Genomic DNA, 21,029 nt, shown 5'->3' with positions numbered 1-21,029 from the left:
ATTCTCACCAAAATCTACAGAATATGTCTAATAATTGTTGAATAATAAGGCCTTGAGAATACTTTTTTAATAGACTGAAAAACCTTCAAACTATCTGATCGAATTAATATTTTCTCTCATTTCTTGTTATGGACAACAATCAAGCCGTCTAGGATACCTCATGTAGCTTCCCAACCTCCTATTAAAACCAAGAATCCACTAACCATGACTATCCTTTACCAAATTTTTAGTTTTTTTTTAGAGAGAGATGGAAGAGATTCTTCATATTTAAATTTGAGATTTGGTGCCAACAAATGCAACTTAATATTATTAGTAGTTTTTTTTTTCAAAACGAGGGAGAAGGTTTAAGTGCGTTCGTATCAACATTAATTTAGAGAAAAAAATGTGTTTAAATATATTCGTATCTACATCCTCCTATTTATTGCAATAGTAACAATTGCAATTAAGTCAAGACTTTATCAACTTGGAATTTAACCCTTCACTTCTATGAAAATAAAGAAGTTAACGCCTTTAATTTATCAAAATTCGGATTTTAAACTTTATAGATACTTTAATTGAATGATACTGTTAAATATGAAATTCGATAGTTTAACAGTAAATATGATGTAATTACCAACTAGATCGATTTCACATAAAATACAAAAATCAAATTATTTGGTTAAATAAAGAGATGGAATTTAGATTTAGAAATTTTATATATAAACAATTACATTACATTGATGAATGGTAGGAAAAGGAATGGTTATTAACAGGAGTACAATCCTAGTAATAACACCAATTAGCCAACTTGATTTATGACTTGATTGATGAAAAGTTTATCTTTTTCTTCTTCTTAAGGAAAAGGTTAACATGAAGCAAATTTTCATTCTGACACCCATGACATAGGAAAAACATTTATGGATGATAATTAATGGAAATAGTACTCTACTTACTAAATGTGATACCAAAAAGAAAAAGAAACAAAGGGTATTCACCCATTCCAGAAAGCTTAGGCCTTTGGGCTTATCTCCAAAAACCCAAATGAAAACCCCATCATTTTAACACTAACATTCAAAGAAAGAAAACCCTTTCGTCCAATATAGCAATAAAGGTTTTTTTTTTTTTTTTATCCACAAGGTTGAAGAAAATTTTAGCTACCAACCAGCCGCCGTCCACCATGTCTCATGTGCTCTTGCTACAGCTACTTGTACTTGTGGTTTGACTAGTTGCGATGCCAAGGCACAATGCTTCAGCCAGTGGTCCACCAGGCGATGAACCCATCCATGACAAGGTACCACGCATCTCGTGATGACTGTTCTCGTCGTCTTCTTCTTGAGTGTTTTCGTTCCCACCACCCGACATTGATAATGTAAGTGATGACAGTGGTAGCTTCTCGTTTGAAGAAACAGGGCGTTTGCAGCTCCCAATTCCTTCCAATTCAACCACTTCTCTTTCTGCTATTGACCATGCATCGATGAAGGCTCTTGTTTCTTGTGAATGTGTTTGGTTTAGGTTCAAGGAGCCTTCCAAAGAGGCTAAACTGGGGGTGAATTGCTCGTTTAGATGATGCTGAGCTTGTAAACTGACCCCATAATTTGTCCGCTGCCACTCGGGGTTAGAAGCAAAAGGAACGGTGGTTTCCCCTTTCATGAACCATTCCAAGCACCTTCACGGGCCAAAACATTATAAGACAACAAAATCCACATCATGCATTTATTAAATGTTGAGAGCTTACCTGGATTGATCAAATGAAGATGTGAAGAAATGAGGGTCGTGGTGGTTTGTAAAATGTGGGTTTTGATGAGGTTGGTTGGTGGTGCCATCAGATGCCATGTTGTGAAGTGTTTGTGATTTGTGATCATTGTTGTTGATGTTGATATTGGAGTGGTTTGGCAATTCCACAGGCTTTCTTGAACGGGGACGGCACTTATGAGAGTGACGCTCACAGTATTTTTGGTCAGGCGCCACGTCTCTCGAGCACCTCCATTTCTTCCCATCTGTTCTTCTGCACCTCCATGGCTCCGGATCCGAGCTATTGCTCGAAAACCCCAATTCCAAAGAACCCTTTATCGCTACTATATCAACAAAAATATATGATTAATGCAAAGAAAAAGCTAAACAAAGAAGAAGAAAAAAGAATAAAAAGATTTACCATTTGAAGGGTTTTTGGTGAGGGGGATAAGGAGTTCAGCAGGGACAGGGACAGAAGCCATCATGTACTTGTAAATCATGGTCTGTCTTTCCAGCTCTTGCCACTGAGCTGCTGTGAAAGGAACTCTAGCATTCACAGGCGCTGCTGCCATTTCTCCTACTTTCATTAAATTTTGAACACCATGCATTAAGTTATACTCTTTTTAATTACTTCATAAAACAGAATTAGAAGAACAAAAAAATGGACGAAGAAAGAACAAAGAAGAGTTTTTTTTTTTACCAGAGGAATGGTGGGGAAAAGGAGGGTCAGCGGAAAAAGAGTGATGGTGCAGAGACTTTAACACAACTGCAGCAGCAGCAGAAGAAACAGAAGCAGAAGCAGCACCGACAACATCGTATATATCGCCCCTGCATGGTTCCTGATTGCTTGTGTTACAAACAAGGGGCCCACCACCACTAGCTCCTCCATCAAACCCTTCAACATAACAAGAAGAAGATGATGATGATGAAAGGTGATTATGATTGTGAGGAGGAAGCATTGCCATGAAACTCTTATTTGGACAAGACTCCTCAACTTGTTGCATCATCATCAAACCTAACCCAACATCACATCCCTCATCTGTTCTTCCCAACCCTTTCTCTGTACCTACAAAAGCATTATTTCTGGTATCCATGTCTTCAAAATGTCACCTTTCCCATCTAAAAAGAAAAACAGAACAAGACAAGACAAACCTTAAACTCCCCCCTAACCTACTACTTTCACTCTTTTTAACAAGCCAAAAAAAAAAAAAAAAGTTACAGGAAACTGCAAATCAGTCCCCTTTGTTCTTTCTTCGCTTCACGCATCTCAAGCCAAAAACCAGTTGTGTTTGTTGCTAATATATAAAAGAAAAGTTGACAGATATTATGGTGTAGCGGTGCCGCTATTTTCAGCCATGCGTTTTGCTTTGCTTCCTTAGCTTCCAACATTCGCACCCCTTATGGAATACAGACAAAACCCACTTCACTCCACTCTCCCCCACTCATGACACAGACACACCCCCCCAAACGTTAACACAGTCTGAAAACCCGTAATAAGATTACAATAGTTTTAGTGTCTAATTTCTAAAATAATATTTCTCCACTTGGAAGTCAAAACAACCCTCCACTTCAAATAGTGATTTAGTTGACTGAGATGAACCGTCAAAGTTAACGGCGTGAGTGTGCATTGGGAGACGTGAAAGGAAGAGCTAGGGTCCAGTTGGGTTTCGTGTGAGCGTGTGGGGGGACCAAACCCCTTCATTGATGTGATGCCGTAACTAATTTGTGCTATCCACTTATAAATATTCATAATCTTTTTTAGAAACCAATGCATTCAATTTGGACCAAGAGTTTTGCTTGGTTTACTCTTCTCTTTATACCCATAATTTTTATTACCATCCTATTTATGTTCTTCTTGCAATTATTGACATTGTGTTCTTTTAGAAACAAATAATGTTAATGTCATTTACATTACATCCAGATTGAGATAAGTTTTTTAAACTGCCCTCTTCAACCACTTCATTTTTTTGTTTCACATCAACCTAACCAAGTCTTACTATATTTTTCATGTTTGATGGTAATTTCATTCAAATTTGTTACTATTCCACCCTACCGATATTAATATTTGCGAGTTGAATGCATAGTTTCACACAAACCAAGGTGTGTGCTAGTTTTTTTTTTTTGTAAAAATTCAGTGCCTTAATAGATTTTAACCTCATGTGATAAATGAGTGTTGGATGACCGAGGAAAGGGTCAATGCCTCCTCCTTTTCATCAATCTCTTTTGTCTCACTTGTTTGTCTCTTTTGTGGATTTTTAGAAAAGAAAAGATGTATAATACCAGTTGCTTCTCCTGGGTTTGTTTGATGCTACGGGAACTACATGTTTTAGTACTTTAATGATCCTGATGAATCTTCACTAAAGCTTCCAACTTCAAATGTCAATGATTAAACAAATCTCCTTCCTTTTGATAAAAATTTAATATAGCTAACATTTAGAATCTTAAGCAAATCTTATTTACTTCCTATTTTTTAAAAATATAAATTAAAGATATTTGACCATTCCGCCTTTTATCAATAACCCTTAGAATATTATAAAAATAATGGGGTTTAACTTTAAATAATTTAATATTTTTAACAATTTTCAAATATTAAATTTAGTACTCTACTTCGAATCCATATAGTAGTTACCCAAGCATATTTTCATTGTTTATCAAAAGTGTTTTTCAATTTAAACGTAGCCTTAGATATTGGCTTGGGAATCAAATTATAAATTTAATTTAGGTAGAGAACTTTTAAGATGAGAATCCAATTATTTTTAACTCTTAGATCAAAATGAATAAAATCTAAGCCTTAAATTTAATTTATTTCAACACTTAAATCTTTAATTTTTTTATCGTAGAATACAAGTTTTGGGTTGAAAAAGGAGAAGACAATCTCTTAGTGTCACATTTAATTTAATTTTGAAAAAAATTGGAAGCAAATTCACAAGAGGATTAAAAATTTGAGTAATTGACATTTGTTTTCTCTCAATATTTGTGTTTATTTCGTGGAAAAATTTAGAGAACATGTAGCTCTAAAAAGTTACTAAAAAGTATAGGATACTAAACACCCAAAGTTTTTAGAGGAAAAAAATATTAAATACCCAAATTGTTTAATCTTGATAACCCTAATCTCTTACATTTCATCCCATTCTGAATTGCTTCAATAAATTAAATTAAACCTAAATGTAAGAGATTAGCCCAATATTTTTGTATTATTACGTGGTGAAAAGAAAAAGAAGAAGAAAGGTTGAGTGTTATACTCATTTTAATGAGGTAGATTAAATATTTCATTTTGAGTTATAAACATTTTAGCTATTTTGGTAGTCATTTTAAAATTCTCATTATAAATTTACTCCTCATTTATTTAATTATAAAATATAAATATAATTTTTATATTTAAATTAAGTTTTACAAATAATTTATATTAATAACTTAAAAAATATCATATATTATAACATCAATAAAGAGTTACCATAAATTATTATTATTATATTTTTACTATAGGTTAAATTGAATATTTTTAAAACCAAAATAATAATATGTCATCATGGTAATCATAAAGTACACTGAAAATAATGACATTTTACATTCGAGTCAATTAAAATTATAATTTAAGTTTATATATTTCATATAGCATAATATTAGTGAATTTGAATATTATATAAGTACATGTATTCTACTTTACACTATCATATTGAAATAGATATCTTATCTTCTAAAAATATATATATAATTTTTACAGCAAGGTTAAACACTTTAATAATTTCAAAAACACTGCTTAGATTTAATGGTAGACCGATACTTAAAATATAATATTTAATGAACAATGATAAAAGCCATCTAAAACCAAGATTCAAATCTTATTATTGTCATTTTTTCCGAATACTTTTTCGGTAATATATTTAATGAATAGTTAATAGTGGTACAATATTGGTTCAAAGAAAGTATCCTTATTTGGATAATTTATGAAGATTACAATAGATTTGTTATGACTATAGTTGCTAAATTTTAAGATAAAATTTTGGTAAAAAGAAAAGGGTGGGGATTGGAGGATTACCAAAATTTGCTTCACTAATATTAGTATCTCAATAATAAAATGACTTTTTTTTTGAAAACCAATAAACTCCTTTCCATTAATATAATCTTATAAAAGGTCAAAAGTAATACCCATGATTTTTAACCACAATCACCTTCAATCTTTTAACCATAATGTTCACATGCTGTATATAAAATAATGGCACACTCATAAAAGTGGGTGAATGGTGAAAATAATAATAGAAGTTAATTAACACCATAATAAAGAAAAATAGATTAATGATTAAGAGTAATTATTTGATATATTATTGATGGGGTTTTTAGATTTTATAAACTGATCGAGAGCGTCGCATATTAATTAGTTATAAATTCAAATTCTCTATTACAACACTAGTTACACCTAAACCCGCTCGTAGAATCTAAAAAAATTCTTAAGTGATATATGAGATAATTTTTTATTTTTTAAAGTGAATAGACATTTATACTCTTTTTTTTTTAATTTTAATATTTGGGAGAAGATTATCAATTCTCAATTAGGTTAGTATCACTAAAGAAGGTGAGGAAATTCGTCCCCTAAATTGAGAGAGAGAGACCTTAAAAGAATAGGAAAAATGGGAAACATGAGGATAAAGAGAAATATGGGAGGTCAACAAAAAGAAACGAGAGAGTAGAGATCAAAATAAGAGAGATTTTGACGAAGGGGTCAGGGGAGAAGTTAGAGGGGGTAGGCCTCTCAAATTAAATAAAATTTAATCTTTTGAGTATTTGTGAAGTTTTAAAATTAATTTATAGTAAAATTATATTTTATTCCCTCCTAAAATTTAAAATTAAATTCTGTACTCTCTCAAAACAAAAAGTTTATAGTTTAATCCTTTAAAATTTGTAATATTTTACATTAATACAATGATGAAATTATATTTTTAACTCTTTAAAGTATTACAATTTAAATTTGACCGCTCTAAAAAAAATTATGATTTTGTCCCTGGAAGAGACGATAGTTGATTATCAGATAGCTAGGCAACCGATTGCAAAATAAAGGAAGGCCATAGGAAAAAACAAAAGGTTTGATAGGTGGTCATGTGCCACTTAGATCCCTAATACGTCACTCTCACTCTGTTGAACCCATCATCTTAAGCACTTAGGCTCTTTATAAATTTAAGAGATAAAACCTCGATCGAGGGCAATACTAACCCATTAAGGGAAGACCATTTTACTCCATCAATGTATGAAGATTGATTTACCTAATCTTTAATAAAAAAATCAAAATGTAATTTAAGATGTACACTTTTAACGAGAATAAACTAGCAAGATAATTAACATGTAAACCGGGATGCACTAAACTAGTCTCTGGCTAGAATTTGATCCACGACATGATTTTTTTTTTTCTTACCCAAATCTTCTTTACTTAAATTGGTTGATTTGGTTTTATCATTAAAAATAATTTTATATATTTTATATTAAATTTAAATAATAATTTTCTCGAATGAATCTTAATTCAATTGTATTGTTGTTGTTACAATAAACGCTTAATATCTTCCTTTCTAAAATTAAAAGATTGTAAGTAATTTAGACATTATAAAAGAATTTAATTAATAAATAATCTAAAATCTGCCCGAGTTAAATAGAACTTGCAAGACCGGGCAGCACAAACAAGTATACTGTATGCTCATTTTATCTTCGGCTTTTATGTAAAAAAAAAAATTATTTTTGAAAAATAAAGGGTAAATAAATAAAAAATCTTGACTTTGTCAATGTTTTAAAAGTCACAACTCGATTAAATTTGGAGTTGAACCAGATCGAATATTTAATTAGGATGTACAACTCTTGTTTTGTTTATCTACAAAACTCCAATCTATAATTTTATTCAAGAACATTGAAGTCCTTACTACTTGTTTTGATTTTGTTGATATTGGAAAAAAATGTGTGAAGCTTGAGTGGTGGAGTTAAGGAGAAGGGAAGGAAGAGGTAAGAGGAGAGGATGAAGGGGGTGAGGTTGGAGGTTGGAATTTGAAGGATGAGGTCGACATTTCTTGCTATGCATTGCCTTTCGATTGATAATGTAAGACGGAGTCAAACCTGATTGCATGTGTAAGAGATTTATCTCTAAATTCAATGCTATAGATCAGAGATGTTGGTGATTACTTGAAGGCTCCCTAGACCTGTACAAGATTGCTATTTCTACGAACTGCAAAGTGACTTGTGAACTAGTTTTCACTTTATATCAAATACCAATTTGAATGCACATGTGATCACCTAAAGATTCATGAATTTTCCCTTCCCTAACCTAAGGTTTCTTTTTTCCAAGAAAATGGTTGATTACTTTCATCTTTGTCAAACATCTGCACATGTCTACCATATTTAACTTTTAAAAGAAATGAGGTTTTAGCTGTTTACCTTTATACAATGAATTCTGTGTAGTCTTTCCAACAATTTCTTTACTCAGATCTGTTCCAACCGACAAATTTTCCGGTTTCCAATTTCAAATCCTATAATTTTAATGAACACAACAATTTCATATACATTCTGACACCATTACGGTAAATTACAAAAGCCAAATCATATATTTAATTTACCCCCATTTTTATAATCTTACAAGACCAAGATCTTTGAGGGTAATGGGTACTAAGTCACCCTGTTTTGAAAGAAAGAAAAAAGAAATTAACAAAATTTAATCCAGAAAAGAAACACCCAGAAGTGAAATTACTTGCAGAAAACTGATAATATATCTTCAGCTCATGATAAGATTATTTGATCGAATGGGACTCTTCTGTTTAAGTAGAACCCTCAGCTGAGCCTTTTGACATTCAAGCTTTGAACCCCAATGTTTACTTTTTGATCCAATCGCTCGAACCACTCGTGGAAATTCAACGAACCCTTTGATCCCTCGTTTTATGTGAGGATTCTCTGTTTCTGGGGATGCTTTTCGTTGAATTGCCATGGATGAATCGTTACAGGTTGATGATGCTTTTTCACTGAAAACTAACCTCGAAAATTTCCCAGAAAGATTGGTTGTGAATGCTGCTGGTGGTTTATCTTCTTTATCAGCCGGCAATGCTCGTTTAGTTTCTTCCAATTCTAATAGCTTTTCTGCGAACAAAAACTTGGCTTCGGCCAGCTTCATTTGAACCCTTTCTTCCCTTAATACTTCAGCCATTCTTAACATCTTTCTTTCTTCCTCGAAATCCCTTCTCATTCGATCAATCTCTGCTTTATCTAATGAAATCTCTCTTGCAAGCTTATCACATACCCTCTCCAATGCTTCTCTTCCTCTTCTTTCTTCGGCAAGATCCTTAGCCAGTTTCTTGTTGAGGGACTCTGCCTTTTTACGTGCTTTAACCTCGTAATCTAGCTCAGCTTGTAAATCAATGATCTGGGCTCGAGCAATATCCAGTTCAGAATCCATGGTTGAAGAAGGACCAAACAAGGTAAGATCCCAAAAAGGGTCTACGATGGTTTGAGCTGAAACAGGTGAGCACACTTGATGATGATGTAGATGCTTGCTACTTTGCCATACTTGTTGACGATGATGATGGGAATTAAAAAAAGGGTTATCATATACTTTCCAGCTAGTGCTAGTGGAAGCTTCATTGCTTTGATTATTAGGGCTGCTGCTGCTGTTGATCATCATCATCATTATCATCTCCATATCTTCTTCCATTCTTAATAAAGCAAACTCTTTTTTTTTTTTTTCTTTTCTCTCTCTTTTATTATTGTTTGAGTGGGGGATTTTCCCTGTCAAGAAAGCAATGGGAGTAGGCCCATTTATTTATTCTGGAACTTAGCTTTGAAGATCATGTGGATTGAAAAAGTGAATGATGGATATATATATATCACATGCATCTCATCTTAATTAAAAAAAACTAGTCCTAAGGAGAGGTGGTGGTCTTCATTTGCCTTTATTATCTTACTTCCATCGGTCCACATCTCTTATCTGCCCTGTTTTCCTTTTTACCACTCTCATGGCATGCCAAAACTAGTAGTGGGATCTGTAGTTAAATGGCCAAAGTTTCCAGCTTGTACGCTGACTTTTAATACACTGCGAACTGGTCAGAGAAATACCCTACAGATGTTTTGAAATGGGTACACCGTTCATAGTTTTATTCAAATCATGTCCGGTAATCATATCATAGATTAATAACTTAAAAACAATCAAACACCAATAATTCTAAGTGGAGAGGAAATTGGGAAATTAGGGTGTATTTGTAAAGAAATTTATAGTTTTAATATGAGGAGACCGTCCAGTGTAATAATGAACACATCTGGTCCACACAAAAACCACTAAATGTTCAACTCATTGTGAAAGAGTAAGGGCCTCTCTGGCTTGGAGTATGTACTCCTCTGGCACTCCACATGTTAGTGGGGGCATTTTGATCTAATCTTTGGAAATATAAGTAATTCCAATCGAACCTTAGACCTCATGTACCTCTGAATTAGTGTCGTAATTTACATATATTGATTTTGATAACTAAAATACCGAGTACATATCCTAGAGCAATTGTTCAGCCACAACAGCCCCCAGATGCATATTTTATGATGCGATTAAAGTTCCTTCACAGCAGCATAAACTCTAACAGGGATTTAAAAACCTTTTCTTCAAAAATATGTTGTATTAGTCAAGCATTACAAATGGGAGCTTTGCTGGTTATCTATGATTGGATTGCAGAAGATGCAGGATTATTTTAATCAGATTTTGGTTGCAAAGTTCTTTTAAGCACATTATAGGCCATAATGGAAGCAATGGTGTATTTATTCCTACAGGTTCCACGTGTATTGTCCCTCCCTTTAATGTTAAATCCAGGGTCAGTCATAAAACCTTAAGAACAATTATATGCATTTGGGAATGGACAAAAAATAAGAGTTCTTCTGGTGTTTGGGTTAGTAAGTGAATACACACAAGCCCTGTAATCACCGACTTGGATCATTGGATACTTTTTGGTTTTGGTGAAGGGCGGCTCAAAAGGAGACAGGTTAACAAACTTCCCATGTGCCAACACAACTTCAATCTTTCTGCTTGAATTCTCGTGGTTCATAATCAACTGCTGATGCAAGAAAAAAGATGAAAATGGACCATATTTCCTATATGGTTAAAGTGAAGTAAAAGTGTCCTCTTTTTTCTTTGTTCCCTTTTTTTTGCTTTTGCTGCTCAATTTTTTTTCTTAAGCGAAAGAAAAATTGTCAGCATACGTGAGATGAATGAATGGATCCTATGAAAGAAATTTAGACTGCAGGGTATGTTCTTTGTCACAAAGGGAAGTTTGTAACCCATAACCTTAATGATTACATGCTTATCAATACTTTCAATATTTCATCTATCAAGTGTTAGACTGCCGATGATTTGCATGATTTTGCCTTTTCGATCACACCCAAACTTCTGATACGCCTATAATATATATTTCAAGAACATGGCCCATACTTCAATTTTCTATTACTATGATCTGTGAATTATAATCTGAAAATCTACCGTGATTCAAATTGCCGAAAGCCCAAACCCCCCAAAATACCAACCTCAAACAACTAAAACCCCTAATACCTCGAAACCAACTCAAAGTCGAAAATGATCCAAATCCAAAATCTAAATTGATCTGACCTAAAATCAATCCAACCCATGGATTTTGTAACAACAAACAAATATGTGAGAGGAAAATTGAAGGGAATAATAGAAAGAAACTCCAAGCAATAAACTCCCATATCTCAACTAATCAATACGAATTTCTCAACCACCGCTAACTGGTGGACCTTTGACTTCAATTTTGTCACGAGGTATCTGTTAAAACTTAGACCGTATCTTCCCAAGCCCAAGCCAAAGAACATTCCATGGCATACACTTTTTGTCGACATAATCACCACCTCTTGGAGGATCAGATATTTTGTAGAGCCATGAAAGCAACCATCAGATAAGAGGGTTCACGACGAAACAAAAGCCATTGAACTAATAAGACTGAAATTAAACAAGTTCTCAGTAAGGAGGAGAACATGCCTGCCTCAAATTCTAGTGTTAGCTAAAACAAGCTTTCAAACAACTAATCATCGATGGTCAGGTTCTTTTCTAGTATGCCTCACAAATCAAACACATGCCATAAAAATCCAATGCAGAAAATCTAAAACCATAGATCTCCTAGCGGTAAGAAACCTCTCATGTTAACCAAAGGATACAATCATGTCTTCCAGGGGCAACTGTTCCAACTTCATGAGAACCAATCTCACTCGGATCATTCTAATACAATCTCAAAAATTAATGCTAAAACTAAATATTCACAGAAGAAAAGAACTTAGATTTAACAGCATTGCCACAAATTGGACGAAAGATATCCATTCGGATTTTAACAAAAGGCTTGCAGCCTGAAAAGTGCTGGAAAATAAGCATCGTTAAAACGGATCAATGTTTTCAAGTAGCTACACGCAAATTGCAATGTTAAAACGTGGAATTCAGATTCAGTAGATAGCTAGCTCAGATTCATTAAAGCAGTCGAGCTATGACTAGATATCAGAAGAACCACGTCTGACATATTACAGGCACTTCAAATATGTAATAAAAGGCCCTAAAACAAATGTACCACTACATATATTCCGGGGAGTAGTACAGCAACTACTCTTTGTTAAATGAGCATATGCTTATTGGTTCTCTGCAAATGCATGCACAATAGAACTTTTAGATACATATAAATGACAATGTTTCACAACATATTCCCAGAATGAGGAAACAAGGAATTTAACAAAAAGTAAGGCATAAGTTTTGTATTTGTAGTTACATATGCTATTAAATTCACAACAAGCATCAAAGTTTAAGTATCCTAACAACTTATAAAAAAAAAGGTAAAGTAGATCAAAAGGGCACAATAAGTACTAACAAGCATCAAATATCACAATTTTTTTTTTTCGATGGTACCCATTAAGATGATAAGGCTTCTACCTCAATTGCCCCAGTTTGACAACCTGAACCTTCTTCAATCATTCTCCATTTCTTTTCCTCAATGAATACTATCACAATTCAAACTCATCTTCAAGCTTCAGCTGCTCTGCTGCAGCTTCTTCCTCCTCATCATCGATCACAAAGTATGGGTTATGAGCCTCTGGCTTGAATTTAAACCCTGTAAACACATAAAATGCAAGTGTGGCCAACTCCCCAGCCACTACACTGGTCCAAAGATACTTATAAGAAGTAATCGTCTCCAAGGCATAAACCACAACACGGGTAAAGTAAATATAACAAATCACTACGATGTAGTACTGCCTAAACAGAGTCAACTTCATCAAATTCACGGCGGCTTTCCCATCTGTCTTAGCTGCCTCGCGCAAGTTCTTAATAGACCAAACAATCGGGAACAACACTGCGCAACAACAAATAACATCAACAAGCAAAAATACTTGCTTCCATGTGTTCCAATCCTGACTGAAAGGCCCAGTTTCATCGATAACAACTTGGGCAATGTTAGCAACGACTTGAAGTGGAATCACAATCATCAAAACCTTCTTCTCCTTGTCCTGCAAGTAAGGCTTCAAAAACGACCACCCAGTACCAATCAAAACGATCAGCGTGAAAAGCGTTATCCCTTTCAAGAAACTGAATATGTAAAACAATACATCCCAACCGTGAGCACTCCCTGTGCGCTTAATATAAGACTTATCCTCTGCTTCGCATACCAGGTTAAACGCTTTCAAAATAACCACGGCAAGCATAAAGATATGGATTCCGAAAACGGTGAGTCGTTTTTTGTAAAGCACGTAAATCCAAACCCCAGCGAGAGTGAAGTAAACGAGGGACAAAAGGAAGTAAACCCTAGGGAGAACCGTTTCGCCCGCCGAGAGATAATCCCTGCGATTTTTCTTGCCGTCGAGATTGTACATCGCTGATCGGACTTTCATCGATACTTTAACTTGATTAAGGCAGTTAGCGAAGACGAGAGTGTACTGATCGGCATCCTTTTCTTCATAAAGGAAGTTGAAGCTGGATTGCCCGTTGAGAGATTTAAAATTGGAGACGAGTTTAATGAGATCGGAATCGAGAACGCAGGCGACCTCCTCATCTTCGAGTTGCTGGAGCACGCGCATCCATGCGTCGAGTGTGCAGAGGAAGAATCCGACTTTAGACAAGTCAAGATTTCGGTTCGAGTCTGATAGCTCGACCTGAGAGACGTTGAGCTCAAGACGGCCTGTGTGGGTGAAACCGAACTTGTCGAAGGGAATTATGGGGCGGCCATCGGATCGGATCTCCGTGAATCGGATCTCAGCAGAACCAAAAGAAACAAGAAAAGACATGAAAAGAAGAAGAACAAAATAGAGAGACATCGCCATCGGAGAATTGGGAATTTGTCGGTGCCTCTAGATCTATTATTTGTTCTTCCGGCTGGGGCATTGGTGGGTTTTTGTTTTTATCTTCACCTTCATTTTACCTTACTCTCAATAAATATTTGGGTAAATTGCACTATTAGTCACTAAATTATTGGTAAATTTTTGTTTTGGTCATTTAACTAAAAAAGTTATAATTTAGTTTTGAACTATTCGAAAGTTTTCATTCAATTCACTAAACTATTCAAAAGTTTTTATCTAAATAATTAGGCTGTTAAATTTCCACAAGTGAACTCTAAGGAACAACTCGACAATCGATACAGTGGATCAATATTCATCAATAAGTAGAAGAACATACCTTAGATCCAAGTTGATCTAACGGTCAGTGTCGAAGATTGGAGAATTTTTTAAAAAAAAAATTTGGTTCGTAGATTCGTGATGTCCAAAGTTGTTTCATGAATAATGAACTACAGATGAGAAATGGAAAGAAAACTTTCGATTGATGCATACAATGTGAATAGTGAACGCCATATAACATCGATTTTAATAGCCCAATGACTTGAATAAAAACTTTTAAATAGTTCAATGACCAAATTGTAACTTTTTTTAGTTAAGTGACTAAAACGAAAACTTATTCCTAATTTAGTGCTTAATAATGAAATTTACTCTAAATATTTGAATGAGTATATTTAACGATAAATACGTACTCTTTTTATTTGTTTTGGGAGTTTTAAATTAATAAATATATTAAAGTATACTGGGTGAAAATAATTATTAATAATTAATTTTAAATATTATTATGGTTGTAAAGTTGTAAGCATGTATTTTTCTACATGTAATACAAAAGATAAAAGTATTTTTAAATTTATATTTTTTCTTTGTTAAAATAAAGACTTTTTAGGAATTTAATAAGTAGGTAGATATTGAGTTATGATTACACCAATAGATTATAATTTTATTTTACATAAATTATATGAATTCATTCTAATAATGAAATATCACGGGTTAACTCAACACCAAATCAATAAAAATTACTAAAATAACTTTAGATAGTTTAAATAAGTTATATTATTATGAGGGTAATTTTATTTTTTTAAGCAAAACGAATGCAAATATTGATATTTAAACACATGTCACCAAAGATTCACGATATTTTTAACTACTTCAATTAAAGCTTTATTCTAACGTTTTTATACATTTTAATTTTATTACACAAATTGCTTCATCTACATTGTTTGTATATATATATATATACTATTATCTAAGTGTTTAAATAAGTTAGTACCATGAGTCAACTTAATACCAACTCAAAAAAATGACAATATCATGATAAAAATTGGAGTGCATTTAGTATTCTTAATCAATGTATTTACCTATTTAAATTTCTTTTACTCACAATTTAAACTTATTTTATTTTATTTTAAATTTGTACATTTACATATGTGTTATTATTATTAGTTTTAATGTTACATTTCATTATTTATTGTATATTATTTTAAATGTATACTTGTATTGTTTTTAAGTGACAATATTAAATATGATGAAACCAACGATATAGTTTTAAAGTTTTGGGTTTAAATTTCATTTTTTAATTAATTATAAAATGACGTGAAAATTACATGGGGAAAAAATAAGGGGTTAAAAATATACATTTAACACCCCTAACCCATATCAGTCGCCGGAATAGGGTTTTAGAGTATTACCACGTAATCGTAATCTAATCATTCATTTCAAACATTTCAAAACATGCCAAAACAATCATCCTAGGTGCCTAACTAATGTACCCTCATTGGTACCACAGTTATGTCATCAAAACATATCATCAATGCATCATTCAAATTAAAATTATAAACATGCCAAAACCCATCAATTTGGCCTAGCTCATATCTACCTAAAACATTAACTTAAATTCACATGCACATATCAAGCATTGCTTCAATTCACCATACCATACTATGGCTTCAAACACAAACACGTGTTTACATAAATACCAAACCAACATTACACTTATAACCTCATTTACAATCCATCTACAAAATAACTATCAACTAGACATCCTAGGTACATGCCGACACAAAAGATAAACATCACCACATTTGAGTTCTGGATCGTTGTTGGATGTTGAATCAACGATCAAAAGTGAAGTACCTAACCTGCGAACGAAAAGCAAAACCGTACGCTGAGTAAAACTCAGTGATATTTCTATATTCCAAACATTTAAAGACAAGAGAATACAAAATGCACAATTTAATTATAAACACATATTAATGACCAAGACCACAGCTATCATATGCCAACCTTTTGAATTCATACATATTAGCATATCATTTCATAGTACATTCAATTTACAAATGCTATCATATTTCATTTGATTAACAATGTCCCAATTCACACAATTGCTATATAAATAGCTATTCACATATCAAACCACATTTCATTTAAACTATAGCATTATCCATTCCATATTCAATTCATGAGTATATAACTCATATATTCCATGTGTTTACAACATATTTCACATTCCATTTTCAATTCATTATATCACTTTCATTTCTCATACCATGTCATTTCAATATCAATTATAGAATTTTATTATTTATTTACCCCTATTAACACGACTCGGACTCGGACGGATACACGGATCCAACCAACACACCAGTTTAGCACCTAGTGCCCCATCGAATAAATCTGAAGTAGTAACTGTGCCCAACACTATATAAATTGACACCCATTGTCTCATCGATTAAACCGAAGTAAATTGGTACCTAGTGCCTCACCGACTCGAAGTCGAAGAAATCCCTAAACTCTTCCTATCCTATGGCATGCCATTTATATCCGACTCAGCCCGATACAGTTTCACATTTTCACATTTACACATATTCAATTATCATATTTTCACATTTTCACATTTACACATATATATTCATTTCAATTCAAATAATCAATACATTCATAATATATATACCAATTCAATCCATTTAATCAACTTTAATTCAATTCAATATCAAAGTGCCAAATACTCATCTCAACCACTTACCACATGCATTAAATCAAAATACAACAATTAGTAACTAGGTTCGGATTATAGAAATACAAACTGTGGATTCCGAGCTATTCGACGTCGATTTTATCCTTCCCCTTTTTAGTCGAGGATTCCGGTACGACGTTAGCTACAGAATTAAAATAATTAAAATTCATCAATATAACACAATTCAATTTCATATTGAATATTTCAATTTTTACTCAATATTTACTTAAATTTCAATTTAGTCCCTAAACCGAGACTAATTTTTATTCTTTACATTTAATTCTATATTGTAACACCCCCTAACCCCAAACCGTCGCCAGCACAGGGTTACGAGGCATTACCGGACATATCAAACAATTTACAAATAAACATATCATAAATAACCAACATATTAAAATTATACAAGCATTCATATAAATTTTACTAATTGAATTTTTTTTATAAAAATTTCGGCAGCATTTCTGCTTATTTTTACATAAAACCCCTGCAAAATTCAAAACATAAACAACCCAATTCATTTCATATTCTCATTTTCTATTCTAAATACCTTCTAATCAAACTCAATCAACTTAATATCAATTTAAATTTATCAATGTACTAATTAAATTGGAATGGATAAACTTCTTTCATTAAAATTCTTAGACTTATAATACTAACATTTTTAACTATTTATATTCAAAACATTATAACATTTATACACATCCTATGTACATGCCACATTACTAAAAGAAAATATACATCACCAAAATTTGCTGAAGTCGGGTCTGGTTTTGGATGCTGGTTCAGTACTTGACTTCTACAACCTGCGCACGGAAACAACCGTACGTTGAGTATTTCATACTCAGTGGTATTACTATAAATTAAACTATTTAATAATAATAAAATTTCAAATATTGACCATAATCTTATAAATCACTTTAAACTAAATATACATATTCATATATCATTCCATAGATCTTAAATTTATATATATATATATATATATATATATATATATTTACATACTAATTCAATTTATAATTTAACTCCTACATTCTTTCTCGTATTTTTCTATAGTGTCAAATCAACCAATTTCATTTTTAAATTTCCATTTCAATTATTTACCCTATTAACAAGGCTCGGACTCTGACAGATACGAGGATTCCACCCAAACACACCAGAATATCCAACCTAAACACACCCGAAATTATTTAAATCCTCCATAACACACCAATAAGGCATTAAATGCCTCTTCGGATAAACCGAAGCATATAACAATATAATCATCTTCTCGGCCGAACTACAAATCTCATCATCACATCACAAATCCAATGGCATGCCATTTGTATCCAATCTAGTCCGATAAGTTAATAGGGTATTATTTTACTTTTCCAATTTCGAATTCATTTCCACAACAATCTCAAATGCTCAAACAATTCAAAACATCTATTATTTCAATTCACATATATTTCAATACAGCATTTAGTAAATAGTTTAAGTTATAGTAATACAAACCCGGAATACGCGTTTACTCCTCAACGATCTTTTCTTTTCCTTTGGATGCCGATGCCTCGTTTTCCTTGTTAGCTACGAAAATAATAATTATTTTCACTATTAATTACAGCAAAAAAAAATATTAATTAAATTTATTCAATTCCTACTTATTCCTAATTTAATTCTAACTAAGCTTACTTATTTTTCTAACTTAATTCATACTTCTTTTCTACTTAATGGCTTGCCATATTTAACTCTACTATTCAATATTCATAATTAAACCCTAATTTAAGGCTTTTTATAACTTAATCCTAACTATGTAAAATTTATAATTTAGTTTACAAATCAATCTTTTAATCTATTCTAACTAGAAATTCTATCAACTAAACCCTAATTAAACAACTTGTTCAAAATGAATCATGTTCAAAAACCTATGAACTTCCATAACCTCCACTTGATTTCAACAAAACTTTGTTTTAAAGCTTCTAAAACATCAAAATGAAGAGAAAATGACTAAATTTAGATTACCAATTAAACTGAAGCTTTAAAATCTCAATTTCCCTTTTCTTTTCTTTCCTTTTTCTTCCCCTGTTTTCGTCTCTTTCTCTGTTCCTATTCTGTTCTTCTTTTGTTTCTTTGTCTTTTATTTTACTTACTTTACTTTATTTCTTTTATTTTAACTAGTAATATTAATAATATATATTATATAAAAAATCTTTTACTTACTATTTAAGTATATATTTATTTTTATTACAAGTGTACCTATGTAATTATTACCATTACACTTGTCTTCATCTTTACCATTCATTTGTCATCTATTTAATTTATATAGTATAATACAATATAATATAATATAATATAAAACATAAAAATCTAAGATTTTTATCACTTATACTGTCCCATTTCCTGTTAATGGCTTAATTGTCATTTTAATCCATTTTATTTTTATTAATCTATAATTCAACTTTTACCCCTAGTTCAATTTAGTCATATTTCCTAATTTCTCTTAATTTAACTAAATTCACCCAATTAATACCTAATTAAGCACTCAACTAAACTCATAATGACTTCAAATATTATTATTATTATATTTTTTGACTCGGTTTACTAAGACAGAGGCCGATAATGTACTTTTCCGATACTTGTGAATTTTGGGTCATTACATATATTTTCATACAAAATTCACTTTAAAATAAATTTAATTCAGTATTTTCACTTAAACCCCTAAATTTTGATTTTTTCACAATTTAGTCCCTATTACTCAAAATTTACAATTTATTCTACAATTTAATCCTTTTTCATTTCTAGCTTAAAAATTATCAATTTAATCCCTAATACTAAAACTATTCAACATTAGCAACATTTAAAATCTTAATAATTGCTAAAATTTCGACATGGGTCGGGTAGTACTTAACACCAGGATTCCAAAAACATAAAAATTACAAGAAAAATGACTAAATTAACTAACTAATTGAACTTTGAAAGTTTGAATCCCTTAGGCCGTGATTCTTTCTTCTTTCTTAATTTTGCATGTCTTTCTATTTCTTTTCTTTATTCTTTCTTTTAATACCTATTTTGTTTTATTGTACTAACTATTATTATTATATAATACATATATACATTTACTTAATAATTAAGATTTCTTAATATTATAATATATTTTTATAACATATGCCGTCCACTATACATTTATATATGTATAGGTATAATTACTACATTGGCCCTTTAATTAATTTTTAATCTATAATTCAACCTTTAACTCAAATGCGATTTAGTTATCATACCTAATTGCTTTTAATTCAAGTAAATTCGCTTAATCGAAACCTAATTAACTACACAACTAACTTTTTAAATATTTATTAAAAATATTTATGAGTCCAATTTATAGAAACGGAGTCCTGGGAATATACTTTTCGACACCCCTGACTATCAGGTCGTTACAATACATGTCATTAAGTTAACTATCAACTCAACAATCTATTAGTATTTTACCGGTTTTGGACTAAAAAAAAATAAAACGATAAATCAAATGATCATTTGTAACTTTTTAAAGTCGGGTAACCTAACAAGAAACTTTCTAATAGTTAGGTGACCATTTATGTAGTTTACTCTTTTATTTCAAACAATTAGGTATCATTTGGTGCTTTCCCATGTTATGATTCTAATGTGATTCACTAGAATGTGATTGTCGGGAAAATTATTTTACAACTTTTGATATACATTTGAAGGTATTTGATTAGAATCTCGGAAAAGTTATATTATCATGTTTGGCTCACTAAGTACTTTACTAGAAAAGTAATTATAATTTACTGAATTCACCCTTATTAAATAAAATAAAATATTTATGTATTTAATTTTCATATTAAACTTTCTTCTTAACAAATATTTAATAATAAAATCTAATTGATAATTTTAAATTATTTTTAAATTTTAATTTTAATTGAAAACAAAATTATTTCAAATTTGTATTGCATGTATTTTCTAAATATAACGAGCATAAATAAAGTCATGGATA

At 31.8% G+C, this 21,029-nt stretch overlaps 3 protein-coding genes across 6 annotated transcripts; all 3 read right to left on the bottom strand.

The window, feature by feature from the left end:
- Nucleotides 1-844: 844 nt before the first annotated feature.
- Nucleotides 845-3,095, bottom strand: LOC105765356 (growth-regulating factor 8). Of its 4 annotated transcripts, none has more exons than XM_012584397.2 (4): nt 2,411-3,095; nt 2,132-2,290; nt 1,715-2,051; nt 845-1,645 (listed from the first exon to the last, which is right to left on the bottom strand). In XM_012584397.2, exons 1-4 carry the CDS (start codon nt 2,802-2,804, stop codon nt 1,162-1,164), a joined length of 1,374 nt encoding a protein of 457 aa, XP_012439851.1. In that variant the 5' UTR covers nt 2,805-3,095; the 3' UTR covers nt 845-1,161. The 4 variants fall into 4 exon arrangements, with proteins under 4 accessions (XP_012439851.1, XP_012439852.1, XP_012439849.1 ...); XM_012584398.2 differs by having other exon boundaries at nt 2,132-2,287; nt 2,411-3,091; XM_012584395.2 differs by having other exon boundaries at nt 1,715-2,054; nt 2,411-3,090.
- A 5,124-nt stretch (nt 3,096-8,219) lies between these two features.
- On the bottom strand, nt 8,220-9,505 carry LOC105765355 (protein BRANCHLESS TRICHOME). Its single transcript, XM_012584394.2, has one exon. The coding sequence runs from the start codon at nt 9,383-9,385 to the stop codon at nt 8,456-8,458; it is 930 nt and encodes a 309-aa protein (XP_012439848.1). The 5' UTR covers nt 9,386-9,505; the 3' UTR covers nt 8,220-8,455.
- A 2,852-nt stretch (nt 9,506-12,357) lies between these two features.
- Nucleotides 12,358-14,089, bottom strand: LOC105765354 (protein CANDIDATE G-PROTEIN COUPLED RECEPTOR 7). Its single transcript, XM_012584393.2, has one exon. It carries the CDS (start codon nt 14,017-14,019, stop codon nt 12,709-12,711), a length of 1,311 nt encoding a protein of 436 aa, XP_012439847.1. The 5' UTR covers nt 14,020-14,089; the 3' UTR covers nt 12,358-12,708.
- Nucleotides 14,090-21,029: the final 6,940 nt, after the last annotated feature.

Source organism: Gossypium raimondii, chromosome 12 (assembly GCF_025698545.1).
Source record: "Gossypium raimondii isolate GPD5lz chromosome 12, ASM2569854v1, whole genome shotgun sequence".
Taxonomy (NCBI): Eukaryota; Viridiplantae; Streptophyta; class Magnoliopsida; order Malvales; family Malvaceae; genus Gossypium; species Gossypium raimondii.
This window is presented reverse-complemented; position numbering and strand designations above follow the sequence as displayed.

Bases quoted from the DNA above. Each gene is read 5' to 3' on its own strand.
- LOC105765356 (XM_012584395.2), bottom strand. From the start codon at position 2,804: ATGGATACCAGAAATAATGCTTTTGTAGGTACAGAGAAAGGGTTGGGA. The intron at 2,291-2,410 runs GTAAAAAAAAAA...ATTTAATGAAAG, and splicing joins TTTTCCCCACCATTCCTCTG to TAGGAGAAATGGCAGCAGCG. The intron at 1,646-1,714 runs GTAAGCTCTCAA...TGGCCCGTGAAG, and splicing joins TCTTCATTTGATCAATCCAG to GTGCTTGGAATGGTTCATGA.
- LOC105765355 (XM_012584394.2), bottom strand. From the start codon at position 9,385: ATGGAAGAAGATATGGAGATGATAATGATGATGATGATCAACAGCAGC.
- LOC105765354 (XM_012584393.2), bottom strand. From the start codon at position 14,019: ATGGCGATGTCTCTCTATTTTGTTCTTCTTCTTTTCATGTCTTTTCTT.